Source organism: Panthera uncia (genome assembly GCF_023721935.1).
Source record: "Panthera uncia isolate 11264 chromosome C1 unlocalized genomic scaffold, Puncia_PCG_1.0 HiC_scaffold_4, whole genome shotgun sequence".
Classification (NCBI taxonomy): Eukaryota; Metazoa; Chordata; class Mammalia; order Carnivora; family Felidae; genus Panthera; species Panthera uncia.
The window spans coordinates 98,294,537-98,306,071 of record NW_026057585.1 but is presented as its reverse complement, the minus strand read 5'-3'; the positions used below and the strand labels follow the sequence as shown (position 1 = coordinate 98,306,071).

Below are 11,535 nucleotides of genomic sequence, written 5' to 3'. Positions count from 1 at the left end.
CCACTTTCTCCTCCGCAGAGCCCTTGGCGGCGGGGGCCGGCCAGCCCCCGTTGGCGGCTAGTTTGGAGGGGCCCACGGCGTCCCCTTCTCTAGGCTTTTCTGGAAGTCAGCCCGGTGAGAGGAGGAACCCCGTGCTTTCTTTCCCGAGATCAGCTTGATCTCTGGCATTCGCCCTCCGGTTTCCATCAGCGTTTGTGGCACACCCCATCCAACGAAGAGTTTTCCAGAAGTAAACCTGTCCGCCTCTTTGAGAATCAGGTCACTTCAGCCTGAATGTCTGGTTGGAAATGAGAACTTCTGGAAAGGTCATAAACCTAAATTCTTTGCCCACCCGACCGCCTGTCCTCCCAACGGGGCGCATGGCTCGTTGAAAAGGTAGCGAATTAGGGGGAATTGGTGTAGAATGGGCAGATTTTCAGTTATTTTCCACATTCTCTGCCCTGATCGAAGGCGGATAGACGTTTTGAGTTTATGAGGCTCATCTTTTGGTTAGTTTTAGGAACCCTCGAGATAACAATGCTCCCTGCTTGGCATGAAGAGAGCTCATTTCTCAGACAGTAACTTTTCTTTGAGGTACGCGACTGCCCAACAAGTAACCCCTCTAGGCAGACATTCAAGTTATGTTTATACAAAGACTGGAGTTTACTAAGTTACTCTTGGGTCCGACAGTTTTAGGCGTTTTAGGCCATCTGAAAGGGAAACCTAGAGGTTTCCCTTTGGTCATCAGTGGCCTAGCCACTCCTGACTTTATTGATGGAATTTGAACAAGGTGAGGTGTCTTTGCATGATGCCGCATTTCACGGTGGATTCTGCCGGACAGACCCTAACCCACGGGCAGAGCAGGAAGTCTCGTTTTGCTTTTTGCTGCCCAGGAAGTCTGGTTTTTGCTTTTTGAGAGCCTGGTGGCTCTTTGGGAGAGCTCTTACCACCATTGCCCTCTAAAATATTTTCACATCCGTGATCTGGGTTGTTTTTTTTTTTTTTTTTTTGGCCCAGTGTTAAAATGAGGCGGATGATCCCCATTTTACAGCTGGGGTTCACGCCCCTATTCTTTGGGCTAGATTATAAATCCCTTAAGGGCTGGGCTGGGGACTTTTAAGCATTCTCTTTCTAGCATTCTCTTTCTTTGATGCCCCCCCCCCCCCCCCCACTGCCAGTATGACTGGAAGGTCATGAAAACTGTTGATGAGCCGTTTCTTGGTATGTCTTTTTTCTGTTGTGGGATGGTTAATTCATTTTGCAGGAGTTCCAAGAAACTAGCAAGAAAAGTACCTTTACTCACGATGCTGTTGGTTTCATAATGATAGAAACAAACATTTCTGGGCTGCTTACTGTCGGCTAGCTCGTGCCAAGTGCTTTATGGGGATTGCCTCATCTTGTGCTTCTTATTGACTTGTTTGCCTTCCCCGTGGTTGAGACACGAGAGAGATAGACTGTTGGCACCACCGTTGTTCGCGTCTCCTAGAGGGGTGGGATCCGTGTCCACACCAATGCAGTGTTTTAAATCCCACTGCTTGGGGTCGTAGTCACATGTTTTACTGGCACGTGGGACCTAAGTGCTGAAGCCAGACCGCCCGTATTTATAGCCGATCACCTCTGAGCTGCCTGCCTTTCAGTAAGTTCTTTCCGCCCCCCTCCCCGTGCACCTCGGCTTCCCCTGTGCTCATTCTACAAATGGGCATAGTAATGGTACCTAGCTCCTGGGTTGTGGCAAGAATTTAAAAGCTTCGATGCATGTGAAGCTCTAGGATTCGGCATATAGTTAGATGCTCTGTAAACGTTTCTTTTATCATTACTGGTGTTGTTGCTGGGCGTGCGTACTGGGCCGTAGCGCTTGAAGTCACCAGTAGAGATTTCTTCCTTCGTGCCATCATTCTGATGCAGATAGCTCGCACACAGGCGACAGTGGTCTCCTACAGAATGGGATTTATTTGTCCATTCAGCACATATTTATAGTGCACCTTCTGTGTGCCAGGCCCTGTTTTGGATACTGAAGGTAATCAGCGAACAAAGCACAAAGCCTCCTGCCCCCACTGGCACTTGCATTTTACGGGGAGGGGTGGCAGGCAATAAAACAAATACGCTTTTCACAGACGGCGTGTTAGAGAATGATACGTACTGCGGAGAGAACTAGAGCAGGGGCTGAGGTGGAGGTGGGAGGTTTGCAGTTTGCCAGAGTCGGCTGAGAAAGGCTCACCGAGGTGACATTTCAGCAAAGAATTCAAGTTAGCGAGGGAGTGAAGCATGTGGGCATCTGCAGGGGAAAGTAGGTCAGGCAGAGCCAACGGTAAGTACAAAGGCCCTGAGGCAGGACGATGGGTGGCTGGAGCCTAGAGAGGGGCATAGTGGCAGAAGAGATCAAAGAGGTCATGGGTGGGAGGCCATAAAAAGGGCACCGAGTGCCATGTTCAGGAAAAGGCAGAAGAAACCGGAGGCCAATTAGGTGGTTCCTATAGGAACCCAGACGGGGGTGATGGTGGCTGGGACCAGAGTGGAGTGGCGGCAGGCGGGGAGTAGTTGTACTCTGGGTTAATTTTGGTGATAGGAACTGTAGGATCTGCCGAGAGATTGGATGACCCCCAAAGTTTCTGGCCTTAGTGCCCGGAAGGAGAGAGTTACCATTTCTGGAGGCTGGAGAAGTGGAGCAGGTCAGGGGATAAGTCCCTTCAGTTTTGGACATAGTACGTCTTCTAGACACCCAGTGAATGGTGTCAGAGTAGCAGTTGATTGTATGAGCCTGGAGTTGAGGGGCAGAAAACCCAGACTGGAGAGGCAGATTTGGTGTCCTGTGTTGGTAAATGTGTAACAATTCTGCAGGGGTGGGGCTTGGTGAGGGGGGTGCCCGATTTACAGCATTTGCCGGTATCTGTGGTGAAATATCCCTTCCTGGGCCGTTTCAAGCACCGCATTGTAGAATATCTTCACCTTACAGACATAGTAGACGGGAACAATGTCAAGAACCCAGGTTGATAGAAAAATACAGTAAAATAGGAAATGGTAAACTGAAAGTATTTATTATCTTTGAATATAATTTTTTGGGTTATAAATTGGTACGATTTGGTTTTAAATTTTTTTTGAGAGAGAGCAAAAATGCAAGTGGGGGAGGGGCAAAGAGAGAGGGGGAGCAGAGGATCCCAAGCAGGCTCTGTGCTGACAGCAGAGAGCCCAGCGCGGGGCTTGAACTCATGAACCATGAGATCTGGCCTGAGCCGAAGTCGGACGCTTAACCGACTGAGCCACCCAGGCACCCTGATTTGGTCTTTAATTTAATGGCTGTTTTTAACAACTGGCTTGAAAAATTCCTAAAAATTCGGCAGGTGAATCTTGCGTGCAGGTACAGGGTGGCTCTAGCACACCTTTGGGTCCTAGGGACCCAAGACCCCTGAGAAGGTGATAGGAATAAGGATTTTCTGAGATCTGGGGAGGAAACTGGCCCCAGAGCCCGATCTTGCAACTCTTGTCCCTGACCCTTCCCAAGGGGCCCGGGAAGGGAGGAGTCGAGGCCGCAGAGTGGCTGAAGGGTTTGACTGGTTTGGGTGTGTCTTGTGCAGATGGGCCGGGACCGGGAGAGTTCGGGGAAAACACTGGAGTTAGTGACTGGAGAGGGCGCTGGGCCCCTCCCCTCGCACTCTGGTTAAAAATGATCTTTAGTTTGAACTCTTTTTACTCCCACACATTCTTTCAAAAATTCCAAACTCCTGGGCTGTGATTTGAAGAAGACAGGCCCCTCCTTCCCGCTTGGCAAACAGAAGGTGGAGGTCAAAGGTGTCGATGTGGCATCGGGAGAGGGGACAAGGCCGCCGCAGCCACTGACCTTTACCTCTCCGCTCCTTGCCCCTGCCCCGTGTCTGCTGGGAATAGCAGACCAGTGCCACTCCCCCTGTGGTTTACCAGCAGCCACCCTGCCACCGGAGCGGGTCAGGCATAGCTGCGGAGCTGCGCCCCACACCTGCCTCTTTCGCTTGGGCAGAAACAAAGACCGGAAGCAGATTCTGATCCAGACCCCCAGGCCCGCCAAGTCGGTGTTCACAGCTTTGGGAGCGTTGGCGGAGCTGTTCTTCCAAAGGTGGACTGCCCAGGATGCCGGGTGGGAACCCCTCAGACCGGACTCGGGGGGCAGGACTGCGGACACGAGCCCAGCAGTCCTGACACCCAGACGAGCCTGTCTGGAGAAGGTCCTCTGCGCCTCCCTAGACGAGGTCCCGCGGCACCGCACGCGGTGGGGTAGTGTGTGTCTGGCAAGTATCTGAGTGTCGTAAATGACACTGCATCCTTCACATGCTTCGGTTAAAGCTTCAAGAGTCTCGTCTTAGCTTCGGAAGGGCACGTGGTCATCAGCTCTTTGCTTCCCGTTTCAGCGCCCCTCTCCCCTCCCCCAAGGCAGGCACCCGGCTGCCCTACAGGAAGGCGGAGCTGGGGCCTCTCCCTGATGAGAGAGGGGTTCTCTCCTTTCCTTGGAAAACCCGGGATTGGGGGGCAGCAGTCAAGTAGCGATCCTTCCGCTAAGTCTCTTCATCTCGTAGGTGGGGCAGGGGGGCCTGGCCAGGACAGACGCCTCGGCGAGAGGTCATCGAGGTGGCGTGGTGATTCACGGCAGGAGCTGGAGAAGAACCACCACTCAGCCCAACACGCAGTCCCGCAGGCTGCCCTTCCTGCGCCGGAGCTCTGCAAATGAAACTTACTGTGAATGAAAGATACAAACGGTTCATGGCAGTATTAGCGGTTGGACTGTCACGTCCAGGCTTTTTGGCTCACTTCAGGTGTGTGATTTTAGGAGGTGCCTGTAGGCCCATTCCTCTTGGAGCAGGCAGAGAGGCAGGGGGAAGTGCTTCAGAAAACCCCGCAAAAGCAGATCCGTGCCGCGCGAGGGTGGTTTAGACCGTCGGTGGGTGTGTTGGGGCCGTCTGGTTTCCCTGTTGCCTCACCCCTGCTCCAGAGCTGGGGCCCTGTTCTTGACTTCGTTGGGCTTCGGGGAGCCTGTTTATTTCCCTGTCGGGGCAGCGAGGAGGATGACCATACCGGTCACTGTCTCCCTCCCCTCGGGTCCGGGAGTAAGGACCTGTCTGGGGAATGTGCCGTCAATGCCCGAGTTGGTTCCTCGGGGCTGCCTGCGGGGCTGAGCTCTGTAGCCGCTGAGCTGCGCGGTTCTGTCGGGCAGCGGTGGCATTATGCCCCCCCAGGAGCCAGGAAGCGCCTGGCACTGAGCTAGGTTAGTTAATGTCCGCATAGGGCTTTGTCGCCTGCATCATCTTGGCTAATCGTCACAAGCCCCTCATTTAGTTCAGTGGTGTTAGCCCTGTTTTATAGTTAGGAAAAGTGGACCCAAACTGACTTGGAGAGTTCATTAGATCACACAGCCAGGAGGTGGTCTTGAGCCCTGGTCCTCTGACCCAAATGCCACATTCTTCCACGTGACTGAGGAAGCCGTTCAGCACAGTGACTGGAGGCTCGGGCTTGGGGACACGACAGTTCTGCAGTCTTCTGGGCTTGGGGGAGAGGGACTGGTCCTTGGGGCTCCCTCACCTGCCCATCCAGGCTCTCTGAGGTTCCTGACTCCTCCTCTTGTCCCCGGCACTTGTCAGTCCGGAGCCCTGGCTCCGGGGGTGGGATCAGGAGCTCTGAAATGCAGCTCGCCAGCTGGAGGCTCCTCCTTCTCCAGGCTGTTCTCCGGGCTTCACATTTCTCACCGCCTCTCTCCCGCACTGACCTTGCAGCTCTGTCTTCCCTCCAGACGGGCGATTGCCAGCCGAGAAGGAAATGCGTGAAGGGCCAAGGACAGGGATTGGGAAGCGGGAGAGGAAAGGCTGGTCCTGTGGCCCATCTGGTTCGGGAGTGAGTGCACAGGTTAAGGGAGAGTGCAAGGGGAAGGCTGGAGGCCTCGCAGCTGGTCTCTTTACCCTCCACATCAAGCTGAATAGTGGAAATATCTGGTGTCCTGTAGATTCTGACGCACATCCTGTCGTTGGAGCCTCATCTTGGTTTGGCCGCTAACTGCAACGTCAAAAGAGACGAGGAGGAGGCAAAGGGAAAAGGGGGGGCTGGGGAGTGGGCTGTCAGAGGGTGGCCAGGTCCCTCTCAAGATGGGGGATGGTACAGGGATGCAGGAAGGTAAGGGGGCCGGGTATCGCCTCACACCTCCGTGTCCCTACCGTACAGCCAGACTCGAACCTCACGGTTGAGGGTGTTGTTCACCCTTCATCCGGGAACACCTGCTGTCAGTCATCTCGGTTCCCAGTTCAGTGCTCCAGCGCCCCGGGCTGGGCCCCGTCGCCCCTTTGAGTTCTCAGAGCCGAGTAGCTGGCCACGCCTACTTACCCCCCTCACTTCTCCCTTTCCCCCAAAGCCCTGGCCTCCGTTGGAAGTCGGAGAACGGGAGAGCCCCGGAGTAAGAATTGCACACAGTAAGCCCTCCAACCTTGGTCAGAACAGAAGGCAAGTGAAAGCAGATCCTCTGGCGCATTCGTGGCGGGTCCGAGGCCTCTTGCCTTTCGTACGTGTCAGCGGCTTTAAATTAGCCTGAAGAGCAGCCAAGGCACGAGGGAGGATGCAGCACGCACTTGCTGTGTGTCAGCTCGGGGGCCAGAGAGCCTGGCGCCTGTTGGGCTCCCTCCTTCCTCACCTTCCTTCACCGTCTGAGCCTCAGCTTTTCTCTCTGCAAGAGGGAAACTATCACGGCACCCACTCCATTGGCTGTTTTGCCTGCACTCAGTGGGATCTTACGCACGGAAGCGCTCCGTTCAGGGCCGCTGCTGTCATTAACATACCCTAGTGCCGACTACCACTTACGTAGTGCTCGGGGGTGGTGGGCAGTGTCCTAAGCATCTGATAAACATTAACTCATTTTCTCTTTTTTTTTTAAATGTTTTTTTATTTATTTTTGAGACAGAGACAGAGCATGAGTGGGGGAGGGGCAGAGAGAGAGGGAGACACAGAATCTGAATCAGGCTCCAGGCTCTGAGCTGTCAGCACGGAGCCCGACGCGGGGCTCGAACTCCTGGAGTGTGAGATCATGACCTGAGCTGAAGTCGGATGCTTAACCGACTGAGCCACCCAGGCGCCCCTCATTTTCTCCTTCTAATAACCCTGTGGTATAGGTCGCTGTCACCCCTATTTCAGATGGGGAACCCGAGGTTATGAGAGATTAAGTAATTGTCCAAGGTCAAACAGGGAGGAGTTGAGCTAGGATTCCACCTCGTTTGGTTCCAGAGTCTGTGTTGTTATTCACCGTGCCATAGGAGATATTAGTAATCGTTCTGGGCCCGGAGCCCAGCAGACACGAGGGAAGCCAAGCAAGGAGTGACGGGGGTGATCCTGTCTTCTTGTAGTTCCAGCCGTCACCCGAGGGCCGTCTACCATTCCCGAGCTCGTGGGCCTGGTGGCCTGTGCTCATGGATGAGGTTGGCGTCGATCTTCCAGTGGGCAGCTCCAAATCCTGCGGCGGCCCCGGGGGCCTCCCCGGAGCTTCCTGCGGCACCGCGGTCCGTCTGTAGCAACTGGCCTACCCCCTCCCCGCGTACGGTCCCTGTTTACGGGGCAGGCTCCCTACGCACCAGCTTCCTGGCACAGAAGCCAAGTTGCTGAGGAGGGAGCAGTGGGGAAGCCGTGGGATTATAGCATTTTTCTGAGAAACGTGGTTGATTCCTGCCAGGCAGGAAACGTTTGAGAGCCTGGAAGTGTGTTTACCTCCATGTCCCAGCCACCTGAACCATGTCTGATCTTTCCTTGTTCCTTGTCTGCCTCACCTATGCCCAGGCACCCTGGCTGTTGGAAGATGCTCACAGTGGTGATGTGCGTGGCCCTCCTGGGGTGCCTGCAGGCCCAGGAGCTCCGGGGACACGTCTCTGTCATCCTGCTGGGAGCAACCGGGGACCTGGCCAGGAAATACTTATGGCGGGGGCTGTTCCAGCTGTACCTGGATGAGGCGGGGAAGGACTACAGTTTCAGCTTCCATGGGGCTGCCCTGACGTCCACCAAGCAGGGCCAAGCGTTCATAGCCAAGGTCCTGGAGTCCCTCTCCTGCCCGGAGGACGTGGCACCCGACCGCTGCTCCGAACTCAAGGGCCAGTTCCAGCGGCTGAGTGCGTACCGCCACCTGGCGACGCGTGAGGACTATATGGCCCTGAGCAAGGACATTGAGGCACAGGTCCAACGCGGGGGCCTCCGGGAGGCCGGCAGGATCTTCTACTTCTCGGTGCCACCCTTTGCCTATGCGGACATTGCCCGCAACATTAACAGCAGCTGCCGCCCGGGCCCGGGCGCCTGGCTGCGGGTTGTCCTCGAGAAGCCCTTCGGCCATGACCACCTCTCAGCCCAGCAGCTGGCCACGGAACTCGGGGGCTTTTTCCGAGAGGAGGAGATGTACCGGGTGGACCATTACCTGGGCAAGCAGGTGAGCTGCAGCCAGGAGTTGGCGTGAGCCGGGCGCGGGGAGACCCCACCTGCGGAGCCACTCTGCTGATGTGGGATCAGGCCTGAGCCGTCGTGAAATCCGAGCTGCCATGGTCAACCTGAGGGCCGGCAGGCGGCGACAGGCTGGAGGAGAAGCAGGGCGGCAAGGGGCAGGACTGTGTGGTCCTGGTCCGCCTGTCCAGCCGCGTTCTGGATCAAGCAGCAGTCGCTGCCCTGCATCATCTACACGGGTAGCCCCGGGACTCTGGTGTCGGCCTGGCTTCCAGGGGGTCCCGGTGGGGAGATTAGAATTAACTTATTCCACATCCGACTGCCTTTTTTCAGTATCCGTGTCTTCCTGAGTTCTGTTTTGAGCCAAAGGCTGGTAACAAGGTCTCGCGCTGCGTAGGGACCCTAAGTCCATGTTCCTCAGCCAGGTTCTGTGGCGGAGCGTGGGGTGGCCTCCTGGGTGATGCAGGCTGGCTGGCCACTTCACTCTGGGCAGGCCCTTGGAGTGCCTCTGGAACATCTCTCCCTAGAAACCCCAGCAGAGAGCACAGAGCACGGCGCCCTCTGGTGCTGACCAGGCTGGGTGAGCCCAGGGCCACGTGGGTGGGCACCTCATAGTTTTCCAGGACGGAGGCATTGCTTTCTGTCCAGCCCTGTTTGGAGCGGCAGCATCCCCAAAGAGTGGGCCTCAGAGGTGAGGACCTGGTGAGGTTTTCACCTGTTCCTGGGAAAATGAGAAAAGAATACTGAATGCATTCAATCTAAAGCTTTTCTTGCTCCATTTTTAGTGGTAAAAAGATCTCTTTCTTTTATTAAAAGTCGATGGTCATAGAAGATAAATAATCTGCAGTACTTTTTTCCTCGCAAAATAAAAAGCAGGTAACGCTGCGGAGGTCACTTACAAGTTTTGGAGTGCGCGTAGAGCTGTGAGGTCCCAAAGCCCAGGGACTGTTGCATCCTGGGAGCGTCTCCTCCGAGCAGGGGGTAGAGAAGCGTGGGCCCTTTCTCGGAGTCAGGATTCCTTCTTCACCCTGAGAACCAGCGCCCAACTGGCCTCCTTCCCCGGCAGGCCGTGGCTCAGATCCTGCCTTTCCGAGACCAGAACCGCAAGGCCTTGGACGGCCTCTGGAGCCGGCACCATGTGGAGCGGGTGGAGATCATCATGAAGGAGACTGTGGATGCCGAGGGTGAGTGAGTGGCCCCCGCGCTCCGCGGCTCCCCGGCCTCCGCCGGCCCTGTGCCTGGTGAGATGCGAGGGCCGGGGGATCTGCCCAGCCTCTGCGCCCCGGCTGGTGCTTCTCGGAGGGAAGTTTCCGCCGGTGTGTGGTCTTCCTGCGGGGCCTGCTGTGGCCCAGCTCTGGCCTGTGCTAACCCCCAGAGCAGAGCCCACCCGGGCCTCGCTGCCCTTAGGGAACGCAGGCTGGGTGAGTAAACTTGGCTTTACGTGGCCAAGACCTTACGTGGGTGTGGTGGGGCCCATCAGAGCTGCCCCAGGGCTACCACCCCAGGGTACCGGTGGCGCCCTCTGCCCAGATGCTTCTCCTCACCTCCTCCTCACCTCCCGTCCCTCCTGTTCCTTCCCAGCTCGGCCATCACTTTCTCAGGGGGCCTTCTTGACGAGCTCCATTCCCCTCACGCCCTCGGAGCACCACGTGCCTCCTTGGTCCGCCCTCCAGTCTTTTCTGTGTCCTGTCCGGGTCCAGTGTGCCTCTCCCACCGGACCGAGGGGGTCAGGTGCCTCCTTTCAGGCTCCTGGCGTGCCCGTCACAAGCGCTGAACGAATAATGAATGAGCAGCGTTGACCGGGGAGCCTCCGGCCTGTCTCTGCTGGGTGACCTCAGCACATCACTCCCCTCAGCTGCGAGATGAGCGGGCCATATAGAAGACCGCTGCTGAGGCTCCGCGGAGTGCTGGCGTTCTGTGACTCCCTCCACTTTTTTGAGCCTTGACTGTATTATGGTCAGAGCATCGGTTCTCAGCCAAGACCATAAAAGCTAATTCTTCTTGTGTCTGTCCCCCCAGTGGCCGTCTGAGGTGGGTCCTATTATTAGCTTCCACTTACGGATGCGGTTTGGTGATGTGCCCAAGGTCACGCGGCAGGAAGCGGTGGGGCCGGGTCCTTGGGGTGAGAGGTCTGGCTTTGGCACCCAGGCTCCGTAGCACTGCGTCTAGCTCATCCCGCTGGCTGCTGTCTGCGGGGCCGAGGCCACTGTCCTCGGCCCACGGTGTGCCCCTGGGCAGAGAGGAGGGCAGACCCCTCGGGCCTGGCTGGGGGTCCAGGAGGTCTGTCTCCTGTTTGCCTGTTTCTCTTTTCCTTTCTCCTTCCCTTGGTTACTCTCTCCAGCTTCCCTCCTTTCCTCTTCAAACATGTATCTGGTGCTGGAGGCTCCGTGTGAGGGCCATGGCCATACGGAGGGCAATGAGGCACAGCCTCTGCCCCCCCGACACCTCTCGCTGGGGGGAGGGGGTCTATTAGGACCGACTCCGAAATGACTGATGCAGGCCGACAGTGCCGTGGGAGGCAGGCAGGAGCGGGGGTGCCGGGCTGGGACAGTCGGGCAGGGCCCCGTGAACCCAGCCTCTGAGGGCATTGCCGTCCTCGAGCGGAGCTGGGTTTCTCCATTCCGGAGCCCCTGTCAGGACACTGACCCTCTCCCCGCCGCATTGAGCCTTCGTGGGCCTCGGGAACCCGCCCCAGCGTTTCCGTTATTTCCCGTTCTGTCCTCAGCAGGGGCTCAGGCTGTGGGTTACCTCCTTGTGCCGCCGCTGTGTGTCCACCGTGCTCATGGGGGTGCGGGCTGGGCCCGGCTCTTGCTTCACCGGCAGAGAGCTGAACTTCAGATCTGGTGCTGAGGGCGTGGGATGGTGACAGGGTGCCGCTGTCACCTTCTGCAGCCCAGCACTAGCCTCTGCCCAGACTTGGCTCAGCCACCGGCAGGGCCGGGACACCGGGACGCCTCCCCCGCTTCTGGCGGCCCCTTCCTGTGCCCACCCTGCGCTGGGGAGGAGCGGTGATGGCTGGGGTTACCAGCTGGCACCATCGCCCCGTATCCCTTCCAACCTTCTAGTGCATTTCCCTTTCGATACCTGATGTCACTTGCAGGTCTCTTTGCGGGATCCCTAGGGAGCCAGGGGCTG

General features: G+C 56.9%; 1 protein-coding gene across 6 annotated transcripts in view; it reads left to right on the top strand.

Annotated features, from left to right (window-relative positions):
- Positions 1–11,535, top strand: part of H6PD (hexose-6-phosphate dehydrogenase/glucose 1-dehydrogenase) — a 36,843-nt gene that overhangs the window by 7,624 nt on the left and 17,684 nt on the right. For 5 of the 6 annotated variants that reach the window (XM_049618835.1, XM_049618838.1, XM_049618834.1 and 2 more), the window contains exons 3-4: positions 7,753–8,389; positions 9,467–9,584. In XM_049618835.1, the coding sequence (XP_049474792.1) occupies positions 7,772–8,389; positions 9,467–9,584 (736 nt within the window). In that variant the 5' untranslated portion in view covers positions 7,753–7,771. Of the gene's footprint in view, positions 1–6; positions 376–7,752; positions 8,390–9,466; positions 9,585–11,535 lie in introns of those variants that run through there. The other variant, XM_049618839.1, reaches the window with a different exon arrangement.